The sequence below is a fragment of the Gavia stellata genome, chromosome 6 (genome assembly GCF_030936135.1).
Source record: "Gavia stellata isolate bGavSte3 chromosome 6, bGavSte3.hap2, whole genome shotgun sequence".
Taxonomy (NCBI): Eukaryota; Metazoa; Chordata; class Aves; order Gaviiformes; family Gaviidae; genus Gavia; species Gavia stellata.
The window spans coordinates 51,115,761-51,136,888 of NC_082599.1; the positions used below are offsets into that span (position 1 = coordinate 51,115,761).

Consider the following 21,128-nt stretch of genomic DNA (forward strand, 5'->3'; position numbering starts at 1 on the left):
CCTTTGAACCCCCAGTCTCTTCTGTTTTCACACTAATAAGAAAAGAGTGAGAATATTTAAAATGAAAAGGTGTATTTGAGTACATTAACATATCGTATGCATTCCTCAAAATACTTCTACTTTTGCATAATTACACTTCTTAGATCTAACAGAGCCTCATTTTCAGTCAGCATAGTTGCTTTGAAAGGAAAATGAATTATCAGAGAACCCTGCCCTATAAAACAAGAGCTAATAATTCCTTCCAAAGACAGACAACGAAGCTTTCAAAAATAAATACATTAAAGCCACTGCCACAACACCTCCCTTGTTGTGCTGCTACGTAACAGTTTTTTCTTAAACTATAGTTTTAAGTAAGAAAGAATTACGGTTTCACTCTTTTATACTATAAAATACTATATCAAGAATGCGGTAGGAAGCAACAAGGATTCTCTGCACAACAGGTTTTCTTTTCATGAAATACACCAAAAATAAAGAGCTCAAGCTCCGTGCAGTAAATATATAGTCTTAACTTCAACATTTAAGTGTCTTTGAATGCTGCGACCAACTGTTTCTCTAATTGTATTATAATCATTATTCATCACTTTAACTGAGAAGAAATCAAACACGTTCATCACTAAATTAACGTTTTCTTTTAGAAATATACTGTAAAATAACTTAAAGGTTAATTTGATTTTTTTTTCCCCATGCATGAATACTTTGCAGTATTCTTGTGTCCTCTACTGAGCACAGGTGTAACTTGTTAAAGATTCACTGCTTGTTTCCAGGCAGTTTCAACACCTTTTCCAATTGTATTCTGAAAATACTTTCAGTAACACGGTATGTTTCACAAAGCGTCTCATTTTCTTAGTACTTACATTGTTAATAATGCTAGCATTTAAATATTTATCTTATATTAATCTAAAGCTGATTATAAAGATATGGTCTTTCATACTCACCACTGATGCCACTTAAAATCATATTTCCAGAGTTTCTTACTTCATCAAATTTTGCAAAGATTGTTTGCAACCTGTAAAGAACAACAACAAAAATATTTTTCCATCTCTGAAATTCCCCAGGTTACTGGTAAAGACAGAAATCACATATAAAGCAGTAATACAGAATATACGAGGGATTAAGAGTATCTAGAAACAATTCCCAAAGGACTCCTCTTAAGTTAGTCGAGCATCTTCACACAAATGCACAGAACACTAAGTCAACTTAGCAAAGAACAAAACTGAGCATCGTTATTAGCATGATTAAAAATAACTAAAATTCTAAAGTTCAGGTTCAATAATAGTATATATTGGGTTCAGATGACTGTCATATTAGTCTATTTATACGCAACACTAAAAGGCAACAATTTGAACTATGGAATGTTCCCATGGGAAAAAAACCCAGGGATTACTATTTAATTTGTTCTGAGACAATTACTAATTTTCCTCAAAATTTCTGTTCGTCAAATTTTCATAACGAAACTGAGGAAATTACTTTTGTGGTAGTTCGCACTTCCACAGCAAAAAAAAAAAGGAAGTATTTTCTAAACTTAAGGTACACTAAACACTTTAGTTACGTTCAACACACACACCACTAATTCAAACCCTCACAATAGAAAACACACTGCAAGTGCTTAGCTACATGTAAAGAGCAAAAAAACCAACAACCTAAAGAACCCAAAAAAACCCCCAAAACTTTAGAGTTGCAATCTAGTCCCGCAAGGTAGAAAATACTATTCAAGCAAGAAAGCTGGCAAAACACTTCAACAGCCATTTCTCATCACTTCTGCAGAAAACTCAATAAAAGCAGTGGAAGTATCTCACAGAAAAAATGTGGCCCACAGGCTTGCAATGGGTTTGTACTGACACAATACACTCACTGTTCAACTGCAAACAATTGAGAACATTTTCTTATATTTCTCCAAAGACTTCTCTGCATTTCAGACTACTCAGAATACGGTAATACCTAAAATGCACATGAAGTTTTAGCTACAAGACTAGCAGGCCTGAATCCTGACCTTAAATGCAGAGAGTTATGAACTACAAATCTCATGATAGTCTGCAACTCTCCAAACAGGTACAATTCAGCTACGTTACCAGTACTAGAGACTGTATCACCCAACTCAAATTTTGCTAAAAGAGCAAATACTGAAAGGCTCCATTTAAAACTCACAATCCAAACTATTTTAAGACAAACAAACAAAAAAGGATAAGAACAGTGCCTGGGTATGAAAATTCTCACAATACATAAAGGAGCAAAGTCAAGGTCACACAAAGATTTAACTTCAACATTTCCTTATGCACACACCACTTCTACTCAATGATCTGTGTAGAGAGGCTGTGCACTCTCACTGTGCACAGTCTGCCTTCTCTGACACACCACATACCCCTTTCATCCACTGATACCTCGTTTATCTAATAATAAAGAATGTGATAAAAATCATGAAACGCAGCCGGACAACAGTATAAAAAGCCTGAGCCTTTCCCCACACTTTCCAACATTTTAGGACTCTTACAACATGTTATTTTTACTTTCCAAATACTTCAATCAGGTCCACAACAAGAACTACCCAGATTCAGCTGAGAATTCCACAAAAAGGTCTACCTACTGCAAGCATCTAAAAAAACCAAAACAAAAAACCCCTTAATTGTGCAATTCAATAACCCATAACACAAACCAGCAGTTATTCTACCATCTCAACTTATCTCAATGCTGTATGTAGCTCAGTTGTCATTTGCATAATCTTCCCTTAGTGCACTTGTCAGTCTTCTGTCTGGAACTTACTATCCTCTCCCTTCTGCACCACCATTGCATTTACAACCATTGCAGCCACAGCAAAACATCTGCAATGGCAGCAATTCACAAATGTCAGGCTACCCTGCTTTTAATATTAAACCTCAGCCTTTTAATGAAAAGGTCAATTTGTAAACCAAAGGCAATTTATACTGAAATGGGGTTTTTTGCACTTAAACTTGAAAAAGTAAAACTACAGTTAGTATATGAAATGCTTTTCAGGTACTAGCATTTACTAATGACACATGGAATCCCATTAACACGCTATGTGCTTTCAAATGTACAAAGTGAAGAGTTCACACAAGAATCAATACAAACAGTAATACATTATTCCATCTTGCTTTCATAAAACGAAGTTAATGCATTTATTTCATATGTATCAGAGGAAGTACTTTTACCGTGTACCAGTGACTGTGAGTTCCCCTCAACACTGCTGGATTCCATACTAAACACCGCATTAACAGTCTGCCTAGTTAATGAGGACGACTTAACACTACATCTGAAAGGCTGAAACTGTTATCCTGAGAGAAACTGAACATGAAGACTAGAGAGATTAACAGATTTCCTTTAAAATTTCGCTTTAATTTTCATATCCTGTTAGGCCGACATTATGCATTTGGCACACATATTTTAGAGAATCAAAAGAAAAAAAAATATTTCCTGCTCTTTTGAACCAAGTTTTCAAAAATGCTTTCCTGAGCTTTTTAAACAGAAGAGAAAAATTAAATGCTTCCTTATAAATGCATTGTAATAATACACATGTTGCCTCTCACTCTGGGCAAAGTATCTGATAAAGCACTTACTATGAACATTAAAAAATGCGTTTGTCAGCACTGGATGCTGTATAGTCAGTGGTGCAGGCTGGAGAACAACACAGTATTGCCACTCCTAAAGCTTTCAAAACATGTCTTTATGACCAGAGGCACATTCTATAGTATTTCGTCATAATTATGAAAAAAAAAATCCAGTAAAACACAGCTGACAAAATGGTCAAGCACTACTGTAGATCCAACCCTCTCTTTAGTACAGCTTACAGAACTGTAACTACTACTTTGCAACGACTCTCACAACAAGTTTCTTCCTCCCTCTCCTCGCACCCAGCTCTTCATGCTACCGTCTTCTCTTCTCATATTTCTTCACACAGCCACAGGCAGCAAGGTAGTATGGGCTAAGCTCTCTAAAATTATTGCAACCATGATCAATTTGAGAATGTTTACAGGAGTTCTGCTCCTGGCAAAACAGTCTGGCCAAGAGGAATCCAAGAAAGTTTACAAGGCTGGGTGAAGACTTGTTTGACCGTCATCAGCAATGATGAACGTTCTTTGAGAACAGCAGCCTTATTACTCCTTTATCTCATATCTGCAAGCCCAAGTCTGGATATGACATGCATAATCAATCAGTGAAGTCATCACTCAATAGAAATACTATGTCACCGGTGAATAGAAATATTATCTTCTTTCTCCGAAACAGCACAGACAGGTCTTCCGCAACTTCACATATGGAAGGAAAAATCCCCACTGACGAAAAACATGTTCAGGACAGCAAGCCACTTCTGCATGGGTTGGATGATTGTTGCTGTCTCAGTGAATGAATGAATGAATGTATGAATTTGTAGCACTTTAAATAGGGGCTCCTGGCAATCTGCTAAACCCTCTCCTATGGCAGGTGACAGGTCTCTATCAAAGGATTAACATACTATGGTAATTATGTTCAATGAGCGGAATACGTACCCTTCTAAGACACAGCATGAGCTGACATGCACGCACGTGGAAACGCAGATGCTAGCGAAGAACATGCACTATACTTCTAGACTGAAAAGCTGTTACTTATGACCATACTTGACAGAGTTTAACTGTTTGCATGACAGGCAGAGGGGTATACCTAAAAGTTTGGACCTTGTGATGAAGAGGCAAAAAAGCACCACTCCCCTGTCAATAGCAGGAGGGTAAGGAAGAAGAAAGGATGGTAACTGGTCTGTTCTTCATGTCCAAAGTGAGTCTAAAGCAGGAAATGGCCCATATGAAACCTTGCACTTTTTTCTCCTTACTTCCTCCTTCCAAAAAAAAAGATCTTGCACAGACATGTGTCCACATCTGGACATACAGATGGACCTCATCTACAACATGAACTAGACAGATAAGTAAAATGTGCATACCACATAAAATGCAGTGTTCAGAAATGCATACTGCAAAACGCTTTAACATTTCAGGATGTGAAGTTGTGGCCTTAGACATAAGAACTAAACAAATAACTGGTTTTATACATTTATGTTTCTCAAGTAACAATGAGAAAATTTGTCATATGACTTCCTGAAAGATCTTTAAAAGCTTTTAACACTCAGACTAAGCAGCTGCTACCCAGAGCCACATACACTATTTCCATCCAGGAAAGACCAGCCACACCAAATTCCATACTGTAACAAATTCAATTAGGCCCATATAGAACAAAACCTGTTCACTATTCTTGGCTCACGGAACAAGAAATCTAACATCCACTTTCAGTATTCACGAATGTATTAACACTAATGCTTAAAGGCCCGATACCAAAGACTATCAAACCTCTTTAGCAGCAACTTTAACAAAAGGGAAAACAACATCCAGATTTCCAAGTGCTGTCTTGATACTGATTTTTCTGAAAAAGGAATGTACTTCAGACAAAAACCACAATATTATTCTAAGATTAAGTTGAAAAATAACAAACAGAAAGAGGAACTCACTGATTTTATTTATAAACAAACTCACAAATTAATGTCTGTAAAGAATAAAAATGCACTGAAGAAAAATATAGTAGTAGCAAGTAGAGTCGAACTACAAAAGTAAGATCCCATCTTCTTTTATTGAATACCTAGAATCTAACAGATGCAATAACCTTCTCTAGAAAATCCAGTATTTTCAAAGGCAAACCTACCAGGTGCAGATTACAAAACCTTTTAAACCTGCTATTACTAAATTACTAACTACATTTGGCTTTACATAGACCCAACATGTATATACTATTAGCATATTTAAGGAAGTGGAACAATTTCTCAAAACAATGCTTGATTAACTTTGCCGTCTTCCTTTCAGCAGACATGAGCTGTACTTTAGGGCCGAGTGCATTCAAGCAGCAACACACAGATCTCTAATGCGTAATTGATTATGCAAACTAAACAAGCCTACATTCTATTATATCACATGTGAACCAAATACTGAAGCAATGGGGTTTTCTGCTAGTATTTATGTTTACACACCATTTTTAATGCACTGTCATACAGTGAAGGAGCTGCAGTGCAGTTCTTTAAGGCTGAACTCAACAACTGAAAGCAGCTGTGTCTGAACCACAGATTATCCATAATACTTAAAACCCTTAAAACCTACCCAGACACAAATATGAACACAGATTCCCCCCAAAACAATATGATACTCTGCATCAAAAGTTTTTTCCCACGGATCACAGCTCCTGCAAAACCACATAGATATCTTAATGCATCTAAGTGAAGGGAGAACTTCTGACAGGCACTGGGGAAGAAAAGGCTTAAATTAGGTCTGCCTCTGAAGAAACAACAGTCGGAGCTACCATAGAGCTAATCTGTCTTTCCTGAGCTTTGTCAACCGCCCTGTTACTTGTGGGAAGGAATAAGAGGAGACCACAGGAACTCTGCTTTCCGTCAGCGATGGATGAGACAGAGATTAGTAGCCTCACACTCAACTGAAGTAAATCATAACTCCCCCCCTTCCTCCCAACCTTAAGACTACTGTGGAGGACACAGCACTGAGATTCAGCTCATGTGTTATTTTACACCAGCCTTGACTGTCAGGTGCAAAACTTTTGAGATTCAGTGGCAAAAACCTGTTTAACACGTAGAGCCTTGCTCCTTTATGTAAATACAAATGGTACAACTATGCTTGCTTTCAGATGGGGGGAATTTTGTATTCAACTGATTCAGACATTAGAAATAACAATCTGGCACCTACTGCAACTAAATTAGAAGCTGTTGATTGCCCTGAGGATACAAAGCTCCTATAGTGTTTAATCCTATTTGGATCCCAAGATTCAGTCAGTTTGTGTCACGTGGAAATGTGAACAGGAGGAGTGCTGAACCTAAACTTATGGTCAGACCCAACATTCATAGTACAAACAAAGGCTGTTGTTATCTGCACTCTTTTGCTCTTATTTTCTGTTCCAAAAGATGTCCAAGACCCTATCTTAATGCAAGAAGGATCTTCTCTGATATATTCCAGTTATCTGCTAAGAAACTCAAATTTTGTAACTAATAATAATACAGCTTAAACTTCTGTGGTAACCATATAGTCTCTTCATAGTCTAAAATTGTGACAGCCATTAAATAGAAGAGAATGTGTACAACTTCCCATTCCCATAGGCAGGGTAAGCTTTTGTCCGAATGGGCTGAACTCTGCCTGGAATGTGAAACAATAAGCTCAACACCACTCTCCTATGATATTTTGATACATCATAATTAAAAACTAGGGCTAACAGTTTTTTAGAAGGGTCTGATGAAGCATAGTATCCATTCTGATATTCTCTCTGACACCATGTAATACATATGTTCAGCTTTATCAAAATCAAGAAGTGAGATGAAGACTCAGAGTCAAGTGGTATGTTAATTGATAAGGAGTTAACACATTTTAAAAAGTGTAAATTGTTTTAATAAGGAACTTGAAAGATTTTATTGTATAAACAGTCTTTCCCAGTAAGTACAGTTTCAAGCTCTGTCTAGCTTTCTTAATTAAACAAATCCTTATCAAGGTAGCAACAAAACAATGGCTACTTTTATTTCATGTAAACTAATCTACACACAACACAGACCAGCCTTTAAAGACCGGAATTGCTTTTCAGGAAGAGAAGGGACCGATGAAGTATACATTTTCAAAACTTCCTTGCACTTTTTGCAAGAAACATCTGGTGTCCTGTGACAGCGTGTGTAACAGACCAATGAAAACTCCTTTTGAATACTCCCTTCTCACTGAACCACAGAATTGCAATTTCAGAACTGGGAAGTAGTTATTTTGAAAAGCACCTCTCTCTCATCCAACTGTAGCCCCTAAGCAAGCATCTAGGGTGGAAAGGATTGGTCTGATGTAATAGTAAGGAGCAAGGGAGGACAGTGTTTCCATTAGAACTGTCTTCAAGAAAGTAGTTGCACACTCACACATGCACAATACATGAAAAGTATTAAGTGCTTCAGTTGAGACTCTTCTATGTTGAGTCTAAACAGCAGCTCTAGAGTAAGGAACAAGATGTATATATTCAAGTATTTTCTAATTATTTCCCCACTGCACTCACTATATATTTGCTTAATTTTGAAACATTTTTCTACTACTGTCCAGCTCTCAGCTTCAATTAAAGTCAGGAGATTTTAACTGGTAAATGCAAGTCTGCTTTTCATCATACACCTGTATGCCTCTTCCAAGCAGAAAAGACAACAGCAAAAGAAAGTCAGGAACGCTAGTAACATCACGATGGAAGAAAAACTAACTAGAAGATAAAATAAAAATCGTTAACAATTTTAAAACAAAGTTTTTAGTGAGTTTAAAGTTCTGATAAAGAACAGTAACACAGAATGGCTCAGGATCAGAAAATCGAAACAGCTAACTTACCTTCCAGGAGGAATTCCTCTCTTCGTAAGATCTAGTCGTACTTTCTCTCCCACATGTCTATAAACCTCTACAATGGCTAGTATGGCAGCATCTCTCACCTGTGAACGCAGAGTTTAAGTTGTTAATTTCAGGGTCACAGAAATCACAACAACATTTTGCTGACAACCCACTAATCTTCCAGTTTCTATCAACCCGCATGCCAACTCATTTCACAAAACAGTTGAAATAGTGAGGATGGAAGGGGAAGGAAATAAAACTGTTATTTCAAGATGGTATTTGTTCCAAGTTAGAGCATTACAGATGGTAAATGAAAAATCCTAGAAATAACAGCTCTAGAGGGAATTTCTGGGATTGACATAAGAATAATATTTGTGGAAAAAATGTGCTTTATTTAGGACTATCACAGTAGGCAATACTTCCAAAAGCTAGTCCCTGCATTGCAGGCTTGACCCTTCATCTTGCTTTCATCTGTTTCTCCATGCAGTGAGGCCCTTCTGGAAAACTAAGGACCTGACTGCCCATAAGAGTGGGCCAAAGTGATGAGTGTTTTCTTTAATTCCTTCAACAGGAATCACGTGGCATCACATAAGCACAAGAAAGGGAGTAAGACAAGACAGGGGAAGGCGAAAGAACAGTTAAAGCAAGGAGACAGGGTGCCTCTTTAAAAAATTTAAACATCATCATCATCACAATAAAAACTGCCAAAATGTCAGTAAATGCCATTATTCTCTATAAAGAATTACTGGAATTACTTTGTTTTTGTAACAGTTCGAACTAAACCCACAATTGCTCTATCAAGATACAAACTACATCTTTACTAATGATCAAACAAGACAAATTCTTAACAGATGTTCTCCAGAATAGAACAATGCTACGGTACACAGCGACGACAAGGACTTTGCTGCACCCAGAAAATAAGCATAAAGATGTATCCTGTTTATGTGCCCATCTCCTACCAATGCTGCCTTCTTCCTTACTGTATTCTTAGTCTTTTCTCTCAGACATAAGTTCAGATAAATCAAGAGAGATCTTATGCACTTCCATTTGAAGATTTTCTGAAGTTCAGATGTCACCATTATGAACTACATCCTCACTTCCACTGCAGTTGGTTTTGCTTAATTAACTGATTTTAACAACAGTCTTTGCATGTGCTCAAATACCATTTGGGTTCCATTTCGGAAATTATTACCTGTCCTGCACATGATAATGTTATCTTTAGAAAATCTGGCAGAGTATTACAGCTCTCATGCAGGGGCTCCTTCTGGAGGCAATTCTTCCTGTCAATACATTCTTTTTCTTTTATTTCAACATGCTCTATAAGAAAAAACTATTTTCAGTAATGACTAGTTTCAGTCTCTGAAGACAAAACTAAAGGGGCCAGTATATTGCAACACTGCTGCTTTTGCAACTCTACTTTCATCTTCCAAGGGATGGACTGATTCAGAAGAAAATGGGTTTATTGTTTCTCATGGTAGAAAATAATGATCTGTTGTATACAAGCAAGCCTATCAGCTTTTCTTAAATGCCTACATTTATTTTGCTTTTATTCCTCTGCTAAAGTATAGCTGTTGAAGCACCGGTAAGTAAGTAAATCCTTACCTGACTATTCGAGTCACCAAACGCTGTACACAGATGGGGTACCAGCTTGCTGAGGATTAATGGTTGTGCACCATAACTAAAAAAAAAGTTAAATGTGGTTTGTTTTTTTTTTTAACAGAAGAACAGAAAACATTTTATGCACAAGTGAACTTTTAGCTTAGCATTGATAAAATACAAACTTACATCAATCAAGCTCCGTTCCTCTCACTATCCTTTGCCTACTTTTAAATAAGACGAAAATACTATACCTTCAGTCTTTCTTTTGGAAAGCTCAGCAGTTAAGCTGTTTGATTTTTCCTATTTATTAGTTTAATTGAATCAGACTTCCTGAAGTACTTGTTTCAGAGAAATATGACATTCAGAAGAAGGATAGAACTCTTACGTCTCCATAGAAACAAAAAGCTTACATGTTTAAGGTAGCAGTAAGACACAAACACACTCCTTCTCGGGATCGGTAATTCTTGTGTTTAAAACCAACAGCAAGGCGTTCCCAAATGTACTATAAAAACAGAAATAATTGTCTTTGATTACCATGAGCATAATACAATGTAATTGTAGCCATATTTTATAATTACATTGATAATAGTTGCAAAAAAATAACAGAAGATAGGACCACTGGAAAAGTAAAGGCACTTCTCAGATAAAATTAAGTTGTAAAATGCACAGTATGGAACACAGATTATTCCTATGCCAAAAACAATTTCTAAAGAACAACCTTCAGAAACCTAGCTAAGTACTTTTATTCCTTGAGAAACAGCTCTTGAAAACATACAGAATTGTTACAGTTGACGCACACAAACCAAACATTAACATTACAAACTACTGACTCAAGCAGAAGTTGCTATATTCTTTTCGGTTCACATGCTGTTTGCCTGCCAAAATTTCCTCTCATCTATTTTAGCTTGTCCTTATCCATACCCCTGCTGTCCACTTCTCCCTACTTTTGCTTTGAATTTGTTTCTTCATTTTTCAATTATTTCTTGCCTGTTCATTCTAATTCCTTTGCTTCCATTTTTGTTCTGCTTTCGTTTCTCCTTTTGTGCTGGTGCCGCTTCCTGCGGTACTATTCTCTGGCTCACTAAACCCTCATTTACCTTCTGGTGCACTCGTTTTTCATTGCCTGCCGTTAAGTCTTTCCCTCCTGAGCTTATCTTTTTACCTTTCCATCTCCTTGTCGTTCTCTAGCTGTACGTTACGGTGTAAAAAGCGTAAACATGAAGCTTACGAGACTTGGGATTCTCCGTGGTATTCCGGAGCAGATGCAGAGACTGGAACTGCCACTGCCCCAGCTGCAGCGCTGCCATGACAGCCTCAGCCAGCATCTGCGGGAGCGTTGCCTAGTGATGGCTGCACACTGGCAAGACCACATTTTGCAGCCTGGGCACCACCCTCATTCCTCCCCCCGAAGTGGTGCAACTGCAGCATGTAACAATTCCATACAGATCTGCTAAAATGTTTTAGATACAAATTATTGCAATCGTATTCAGCTTTCTGAAAAAAAAACACCCAAAAAACCCACACACACCCTCACAAACAGCTATCGAGCAACAAAAACAGGCAGCGTAAGAGCAGGGAATACTGCATCCTCCTTATTAATGAGGTAGCACACTTCACAGCAGACGTAAAATTTTCCAATTAGAGCCTTGCTTGATCATTTTGTCCCATCTGTGGTTTCTTGTTTGTTTGTTTTATACTTCATTACATTTAGAGAAAACAAACCTTAGACAAGCAGGATAAGGCTTGCCAAAACTGCACAGCTTAACAACAAAGAACAGGATTTTACAGAAGAAAACATCCTTCCCGTTAACGCACTGTCCCAGACAAACACGGAAAAAAGGAAACCTCCTTGCTAAGTGTACAAAAATACAGGTAGAAAGGTAACTGTAGAGTACTAAAACAAAGCAGACTGAAGAGAAGTTTAGTCTTTCACTAAATTAACCCTACTTTAAGAACTGACTTCTTCTAAACAGAGAAATTCAAATGGCTACTTAGAAATTTCAACTCTCACAACTTGCTAGCAACAGTTTGGGTAAACCTCCCCGTGTCCCATTCATGCATTTATACCACCTACATTCTTATTTTTATACTTTCCTGCCCATAACCAGCTACACCTAGTTAGTTCTCTCTCACAAAAAAACCCACACCAAACACACTTAAAACGAGAAAAGGGAACTGACAACAGGACAAATAAAATACTATTCAGCAACATACTAGAACAGACAAGATGAGTTCATCAGGAAGAAACTTAGAGGTCTTAGCCCTAGAAAAGGTTTCCACCCAACTCTTCCAAAGGGATGTTTCTCTTCTGCAGAAAAGGTAGCCTAAAATTCTGTATTTCAGTGTTGGAGGCACAGTAAAGACTTCTCTGTTCTGGTCCCTGCTGTGAGGATGATTGATGCTTTTCATCCAAATTTTTAATGATACATAAGCTGTCCTGGGAGCAGACACCTGAAGCCAGGTTTCTCCCACCCTAGGGGAGCTACCAGAAGAGTCTTACCTCCCTTTGTTTACGCACGCTGTTCCTTGGATCTCATGAACCTTATATTCTTTCCGGCACTGCGGGTAACCTTCAAAGAGTATGGAAGCTTCCTTCCATGACCTCACAGACCTAACAACTCTTCAGAAACTGAGAGACAGACTTGTAATCTAAAACTCTTTCATGATGAGGGCCTAGCATGAATCAACTACCGCCACATTCTTTATCAGCAGTTGTCCAAATGAATATGTCGCCAAGATGCTCTGCTGTGCATTTATCCAAATGCTATTACTGTAGAAGTAGGTGTACTTTCAGGTCTGCATGCCAGGTACTTCAGAGCATCTTGGGCGCAGGAACACGTCACTCAAGAACTACTTGCACTTAGGCATGAAAAAAATGCTGCAATGTCTCCTATCAATGAATACTATCAAAACTAGATCTCGTGAAAAGGCAAAGGCATGTCTTTGTCGATGACTACTAGAATTTGATGCCTAAATCCCACTCAGATCTGTGACCAAATCATGTGAGAAAAAAAATTCCTCATGCTTGAAGGGAGAGAAATGTTTCTATAGTTGCCTAACATGCTACCTGTTTTTCCTATCAGGCAAACAAAGCAATCACAAACAATTTTCTCACTGCAGATGAAGTCTGCAAAATCTTATTCCCTGCACACAAACATTCAAACCTCTATCTACGAATAAACAAAACCAGGAATTAGCATGTTAAAGAACCTTATTTTCGTTCACAAAAAATGAGATGTTCCCTATTAACTTCTGCACTTAGAAACAGATTTTCTTCAGAAATTAAAAACTCGAGTAACAGTTCCTACTGACAAACAGGGTCTCCAGAGTTCCAAATAACATCATTGCTCAAACAATACAATCCTGTTAAACAATCCTACATTTTTCAGACTCACACAGTAGAGGTACAAGATTTAGCACTTGGAAGCCACATAGTGCTAAGAACTGTAAAAGGGTTTGCTTAACTCAAACTTCAACCTAAGATGACGAGGCAGAGGCAAACTTATCCCCACCTCAGTTTGTCAAAGGTTCACACAGAATGTTTGTCGTACATCTAGAAAGCCAGATTTTCTAAGTTAGAATGCACCATTTCAACTGCGGGACTACTTCTACGTGTTCAAGTACCAAGCTAATTTTTAAAATAAATTCAGAGCTAAATAAACTTATTTATTCTCATTATGCAAACTCAAACCCAGGAGATTTCTTCAAACATGCTTTAATTAACAAAGTCCTGCCACACAACATGAAAACATCTACTCACAATTTAGCTACGATATGCAAAAACTGCACTGTGCCAGATTTTTATCTTTAGCTGAACAATGCATCAGTGTCAATCCATTAAGAATATCTTTAACATTTACACCATTAACAGTCGCCATAACATTGTGACATATTCAAAGTCAAGCTCATGCATAAGTCATAAGCTCACTAGAGGCCTACATCTGAATCTACATTAAGTAATCATACCATGGGCGGTGCTGCTTCGTCCATCAATTTCAATATAAGATTCTGTGCTTGCTCTCGAACTTGGTCTTTGGCATCTCCCATACGATCTATCAAAGGCAGGAGAACTACAGGAGAGGAAACAAAAAAAAGGAAAAAAGATTAAACACCCAGTGAAGTTTTTCTAATACTTAAAGATATTTCCTGAAACAGATTTAAGATAGATCTCATTAAAAAAAATAATCTGATCAAAATATTTTAAAGTCTCAAACGGATTTCTGAGTATGTTACAAGACTAACAGCAAATACATTGGACTGAAATTGAAGAAAACAGTATCTTCCAAAAGGCTAAAAAGAAAGCTTCCCATCTTAAAAACTGTATGAATGACTTCAGTTTAATCTGCAAAAAGTATGCTAGTAGCTTCTGAATGCCTGGCTTTTCTGAAAAATAATGCTAGGACTTAGGGTGTGAGGAAGAATTGGGATAGGAAAAAGGACTATTTTCAAATCAGTAGGATTTTGCTGTTTAATTACAAAAAATTTACAAGTTTTAAATCCTCCTATTCACACGGTGTATCTTCTGGAAGCTGAGCCTTACTTCAGTAAAGTATCAGGAAAAGCTACTATTTTAAAACAGGTGTCCTCAAATAGTATTTAACTAAAACGGCATGATAGCTGATGATTTCACATCCTAAAAATCGGAACTCGCTCAAAATGAAAGGACTCACCAATTCTTTTCATTTGCTTATCCAGAGAGAAGTTTCTAATTACATCTGATAAACAAATCAACCTTACGGTATTTAGGAAAGTTATCTGAATGAACACTTAAGTCAGCGCCGTGCAAGACATCCTGCTGCACTGGCTCCCAGTCCTCCATCCGGGGCCCACACACACGCTTTTGAGACTCTTCCCCCCAGCGCTTTCCATACCAGTTCTTCAAACAGAGAGGTGACGGCGCCGACTGCGCCGCCTTCCCTCAGGAAGCACAACTGACATGGAATCGGCAGAGATGTCATCTCCCGCGGGACAGTGCTTTTAAAGTTAGCATAAGCATGTGGAACATCGCCTAGAAAAAGCGGTGTCACGTGCAGACAGTAACATTTACCTGTCAACAGCTCAACCTTCTGCATTAGCTTTTGTTTCTGATCTGACCCACAGTTTCCTAAGAGCTGCAAGGATCAGTCACGTAATCTAGGTGGAACTTACCCGACACAAGACCACAATACCCACCCAGCCCATCTTTCTGCTCCCGCGCTCTAGTTAAGCTGGGGCTAAGTTTGCAATTACCATGCCATTTATTCCAAACTTCTAAAACCAGCATAATGTTTGCCTTGAGTCTTTTGGAGACTTGCTCATATTCCAACAGCAACAATAAAAAAGATGCAGTAACAGCTAAAATCACTTTTTGCTGCATTTGGAGTTACCTCTCTGATCATCTGAGAGTATTTTACAGTTGCTGCCTGATCTCTCTCAGCTGCTGACTGCTGTAAAATTAATTTTCCTATTCTACTCACAGAAGAAATAACTGTATCGTCCTATTTTTTGAAAGGGAGCTCTGAAAGAAGTTTAACAGTACTTAATGATTTTATAGTAATAACTAAACAAAAGCATTGCCAGCAAAAGAAAGGGAACAGACTCAGTAACTCGGGAGGTCTCCTCAGTCCTCTGTTCCTATATTAAAAACAGCAGCCGTTTCTGTACCATGATTATTGCTGGACAAATACACTGCTGAAGTTTGAATTTCCCCTCCTCTTGTATCTGACCATTTTGTAATTGTCCTAATCGGAGTATTTAATTCTACTGGCTCTAGATATTCCATTGACATCTTTAGCTACCATCATCAAGTTTTTGCATCTTTCACCTACCTTCTCTTCCCTTTCTCCTCTGAATAAATTATTACAGCTACCTTCATTTTACAGTTCGAAGAGAAGGGTTTGGGGTTTTTTGTTTTGGGGGTTTTTGTTGTTGTTTTGTTGGTGTAGGATTGTTGTTTTGTTTTGGTTTAGGTTGGGGTTTCTTGTTCTGTTTGGTGGGGTTTTTTTCCATTTTGTGAATACAGAAGAAACATCCAGAACTCGAGAAGCGAATTTTGGGAGTACACAGCTGATCTCTCCCCTAAATTTCCAATCACTCATGTAATTACTGATTACATTTTTCTTCCCAACAGTATTTTTCATTACTATTTTCAGCACTTGAAAACTGTCCTTTTACCTATACCATACGTTACTGGTGAGGTCTGCTACATTAACCTGAGCGTTGGGCAGCTGAAGGTAACTCTTGCTTTACAGAGAAGGAGACAAACACAGCCACTGAGAAGCTGTTCCAGCGGAGGGAAACACAGCGAGCGCCAGCCCTGCGGGAACACGGCTCCTTTGTGACTAATTAGCACGCTGAGTCAGTTGACGGAGCCGCAGATACCCGGGCTCTGCTCAAATCACTAAGGCAAGCACAGAGAACAGCTACTAGAAGCCGCTGAACAGAGGTGAGGTCATTGAGTTAAACTAAGCTATGACACAGCCTGCAGATTTCAGTGTGCGTAGCTACTGAACATGCCAGCCTTTGTCATTCAAGAAGCTCTGACAGAGGACAACCTGCTGTGGGAGCTGTTAAAGAGCCCAAACGTCTTCAGGCTTGACTTTTTTCCCCCCTAAACCTCAAGTTTCTGTAAGACCCCGTAAGGCATGATATATTCTGTTTGCATAAGACAAATGAAGTTAGGCTGCTGAATGCTGGCAACCAGCAGCTGTTTTTCAGTTTGGTAGTTCACCATTTCTGTCAGAATAAGCTCCAATAGGAAATTATTTGAAGTTGGTTGCCTGTTGATGAAGCTTCAGAATGCTCAACCAGAAGGGGATCTCCACCAAACATTTAAATTTGAATTCCTAATGCTTTCATCACTTTTTCTCCAAATGTTAGACACGTCTAGGGAGAGCTATAGTGAAAAATAGCTGAACTGTGTTAGCTGCCCTTTCTATGAAAGAGTGGAAAACATTTCCGCACCTAAAAATTCTGACATTTGAGACACTCAGGTCCATCCCAGCATCCTGTTTTGCTCATCACCCTTCTCTTTTCCCTACTCCAAGCTTCCTGGCCTCTCCTTGCTCCTCTCTAGTCCTGCCTGGCCAAAAAATCACAGAGCACAGGAAATTGAGTTCTCACCAGAAACCTCGCCTAAGCCCAAAGCAGCAATTAGAGCTGAGCATCAGAGATGACAGTACAACACAGGCTTTTGCTCTACATCAGGATAAGCCAGTGCTGTCACTAGAAAGCACCAGCTTTGCCTACTCACTACCCCAACCACTGTTTCGCCCTCACAGCCCATAACACCCCTTGTACCAGTATTTGTCTGTTTACAAGGTGAACTGAGGACATACTCAGACATTCAAGATGATAGACATATGTCAATCAAAAACACGAGCTAAGTAGTATATTGGAACTGGGCCAACAGGAAAGGCCTGTGGAGGCTCCAAAGGTGCCACCAAAACAGATGGAGGTTTTGGCACCATAGGAAGCGTCTGCTGAGTGTTTGTGCACTAAGATTTTAGAAAAAGAATTTTTACCTTGGCCAGCTTCAGGCAGGTTTCTATCCCTACCAGGAACAGATGAAGTCATACTTGCAATAAAGGGCGCCCTTTACCAAAAATCAAGGCTGTGCTTTAGAATGAGAGCACTACTATATCCCAAAGAATGGATGACTAGAAAATACATCACTAAGAACAATGTGCTTTTTTCCCCCAACTTCATTCCAAATACAACTGAACAATCATTTTTGCTGATACTTTCAAGTTTTACATACTTTCTCATCAGTGTTATCGTATTAGCATCCTTCTTTATGCTGCAGTGCAAATATATGCATTTTGTCTAGTTTGCGGACCGATACCAGAAATTACCATCTGAAACTTACGTTGGAGTTAAAAGAAAGGTGAGGAGGGAGAAGTAGGACCATGCATGAAGGCAGTATTCAAAGTGCTAGTCTCCTAACAAGTTACCCAGTGAAGTATGCAATTTGTCACATTCAGTAGATTCATGCACTCCTACTGTTTTGTATTAACCTTATCCATCTTTCGTCTTCTGTTGCCTAGTTTCTTTAATTATTTCAAAGGGATTTTGGAAAACCTAATAACATATGACAACTTTCTTCCTTTTATTTATTTCTGCTGATATGCAGAGAAACATTACACTAAATTTAGGAGACACCGATTCCCTTTGCAATTGCTGGGGTTTTTTTGCAGAGCCAAGAAGCACTATATCCCATTCAATTTGCCTTTTCACCACATTTTAGCATATTGTCAAAGTTTGGTATCACTACCAGCCACTCCTGAGTTTCTCCTGTTAAGGTTTCTACATTGTTAGACCGTGATTTTACAGGTTTTGATTACTGAAGAAAACTCAGAAGTGTTAGTAAAAATATTCTATAGCACACACAAGTTCTACCAGATCCACCTCAAACTGACCTTCTATTTACATCTGAGCTGCTGTTTATGCCTTTTTCCTTTCTAACTGCATAGTAGTTATCTTTCTATTATATCAGTAACAAAGGTTATTATCCCATCAGTTTCTTTTCCATTATTTGTCTTCCTTCTCTTGGCTCAGTAAACCTAAATAAATTTTCATTTATACTAATTCACATAATGATTTTATCACCACCAGTTGGACAGTAGATGCAAGAGTTAAGGCCAAAACCAGCCTGAAGAGTCAGAGTATAGCCTTGAGAGATTAAATACTGATTTCTTCTACGGGGACTGAAAATGATAAACAAGTAAATCACAGAAGATTATTTGAATGCCTAGAATGGCACCCAATGTATTTTTAAAAATCCTGAGCAGCCTAACGGTATGACCCCCCGCAGCAAAGAATGTCACAGGTAGCACAAACAATTTCCTTTTGTTAAACTTTAACAAGAGTTCCTCCTGTTATGACACAAATATGGAGCTTTTCAGTTTGTATTATCACTCACAGCTCCTTCTCTATTCTTTCTCTCTTGACCACTTATACCCGCTCTTCTAAGTGCCCATTTTACATATACCCTCTCATGCCTACACATTTCTATGAACCAACTTCAGATAGTCCATGTCTGCTCTATTGCAAACTTACAAAAAAACATTAAGCAACTAAGAATCTTTACCAAGGAAACAACATCAGTGTTGGCAAAAATTCTGTTACTAAAAAGGCTAACTTCTTGTCTTGGACATTAAAAGAAAAGGCTTTGAGGGCAGAACCAGATTAAACCTAGGCAGCAACATCTTCCTAGTTTTCTCAGAAACCTTGCCAGCTCAGGCAACAGCATTAAACAGCTGCCATTAGAAAGGAGGGAGGGAAATGGATACCTCTGCAATTAGAGCAGTCTCTGTTCTTCTGGGTAAGACGCACAGGACAGAAAGGAATCCCACAGAGGCTCCTATGGGGCCAGCAGCAGGGATGGTCTGACAGACTCACAAGGCCAAGGACCATTCTAAGCAAAGAATTATTAGCAGGGTCTCAGAAAGGACCTCACTGCTCCCCTCCTCAAGATAAAGTCCAGTCCACCGTAGGTTTAAGCAAAAGCCATCTCAGACATTAATGTGCCTCTTTGGGTCTCTCCAGGAGCCAAATAAGAAAAGCGTTAGTGGGATTAATGAGATACACTCTTCATCACCAGTAATGGAGGGAAAAAGCAAACAATTTCTTTTTTGTATATCATACATCCATGAATCTATCAGGATCTCGGTCTCAAGAACATAAGAGAGCCTTCAAGTCCAAAGAATTTCAAGAGGTGTATTAGACCAGCAAAAAAACCTAGAAGGCAGAGAATAAATGCTCATGTCAATCTTCTGAATTTTTTTAGCTCTAGGCTAGGTTTTTACAGAACTAGTACTAATTAGAACCAAAGAGAAACCAAGGAAGGCTAGGATTTCTCTACTCTTGTTTAACAGCACTGCATTTCTAGGTGTCATACAACGCAGTGTCCACAGACAGCAAGCAGGTGGTACTCTAAATCACAGCCTATCACTCAAGCATGGATCACTTCAGGTAAAATTCATTCCCACTACTAATAAAGTGCTAGCCACCCAGAACAAAGAGCTTTAAAAAGCTGCCCAGATTTTTATTTATATTTTTACTATAGCTTTAGGGAATCTGTCACCAAGATGAAAAAAAAATTGCAGCTTAAGTCAGCTATAACAGTTAGCTATGATCATTAACTACAGAGGGAACCAAAGAAAATTTAAGAATTTTCTGAGATACTGCAGAAAGTTCATCTTTTTGTTAAATTTGAAAATATAAAAGCAATTAAAACATCTATTCTGGATTAAAAAAAACCCAAATATTGGAGTCTCTTCTAAAAGCCTTTTCTAAAAAAAAAAGTCTGAAATATTCAGCATTTTCTTGTTTAAGAAAATCCTACAACACATATCCAACACAGCTTTTCCTGAGGTCAATAAGCAGTAAAATAAAAAGGTGATATCAGGCAAAACACCTGACTTGCATTTAGATGCAACAAAGTATCTTTGAGACAAGACTTCTCTCACATAAATAGAAAAGCTACTTTATGTTATCTGAGCAATTAAATTTCTTGAATTATTTGCTTCAATTTCAAAGTTTTGTCTAACATCTGAGGTTGTCCATACTTTAAGCAAAGACACAGGCCAGATGATCTTTAAAGTCCCTTCCAAACTAAATTATTCCAGCTTTTATGTTTAGATGTTCTGCAAACATTTGTTACCTGGAATCCTACCGTAAATCATGCCATTGGTATCAACATTTAAATGAAATTAATAAAAATGAAAAATAAGAATAAAAATGTCAGTCCCTAAAACCTGAAGATCCAGTATTTTTCTACATGATATATCCATGGTAGGTCATGCTAAAACAGTTCTTGGTTTTCATGGTGTTGAGGAAAGCATTTCTCCATACATCATTAAAACCACTTATTGAAGAGTCACATCTTGATTGAACTGTGAATTTAAGTCTTCTCCATCGAAAAATGTCAATCATTAAGCAGAAGCAAAAGCAAAAATTAAGAACTTGGGTGTCACTTATCTAAATGCAGTCTTAATCAAACAAGTATTTACAAATTCTTGTACCAAATGCTTTTAATCCAAATTCACTCAAAAAATTAATGCACATTGCAAGTCCTTACAACTGCTTTAAAATAAATCAGGCAACATGCATGCTTAATTATGACAATAAATTTGAAAGAGCATTTTCTGAAGAGTCTAATTTAAAGGTTCTTCCATCACTTCTAGAAGC

General features: G+C 38.0%; 1 protein-coding gene across 18 annotated transcripts in view; it reads right to left on the reverse strand.

Annotated features, from left to right (window-relative positions):
* The window catches only part of CLASP2 (cytoplasmic linker associated protein 2), a 150,438-nt gene that overhangs the window by 110,413 nt on the left and 18,897 nt on the right, over positions 1–21,128 (reverse strand). For all 18 annotated transcript variants that reach the window (XM_059818358.1, XM_059818350.1, XM_059818357.1 and 15 more), the window contains exons 3-7: positions 13,926–14,029; positions 10,370–10,461; positions 9,963–10,038; positions 8,364–8,461; positions 936–1,006 (exon numbers count right to left, since the gene is read on the reverse strand). In XM_059818358.1, coding sequence (XP_059674341.1) covers positions 936–1,006; positions 8,364–8,461; positions 9,963–10,038; positions 10,370–10,461; positions 13,926–14,029 — 441 coding nt within the window. The remainder of the gene's footprint in view (positions 1–935; positions 1,007–8,363; positions 8,462–9,962; positions 10,039–10,369; positions 10,462–13,925; positions 14,030–21,128) is intronic.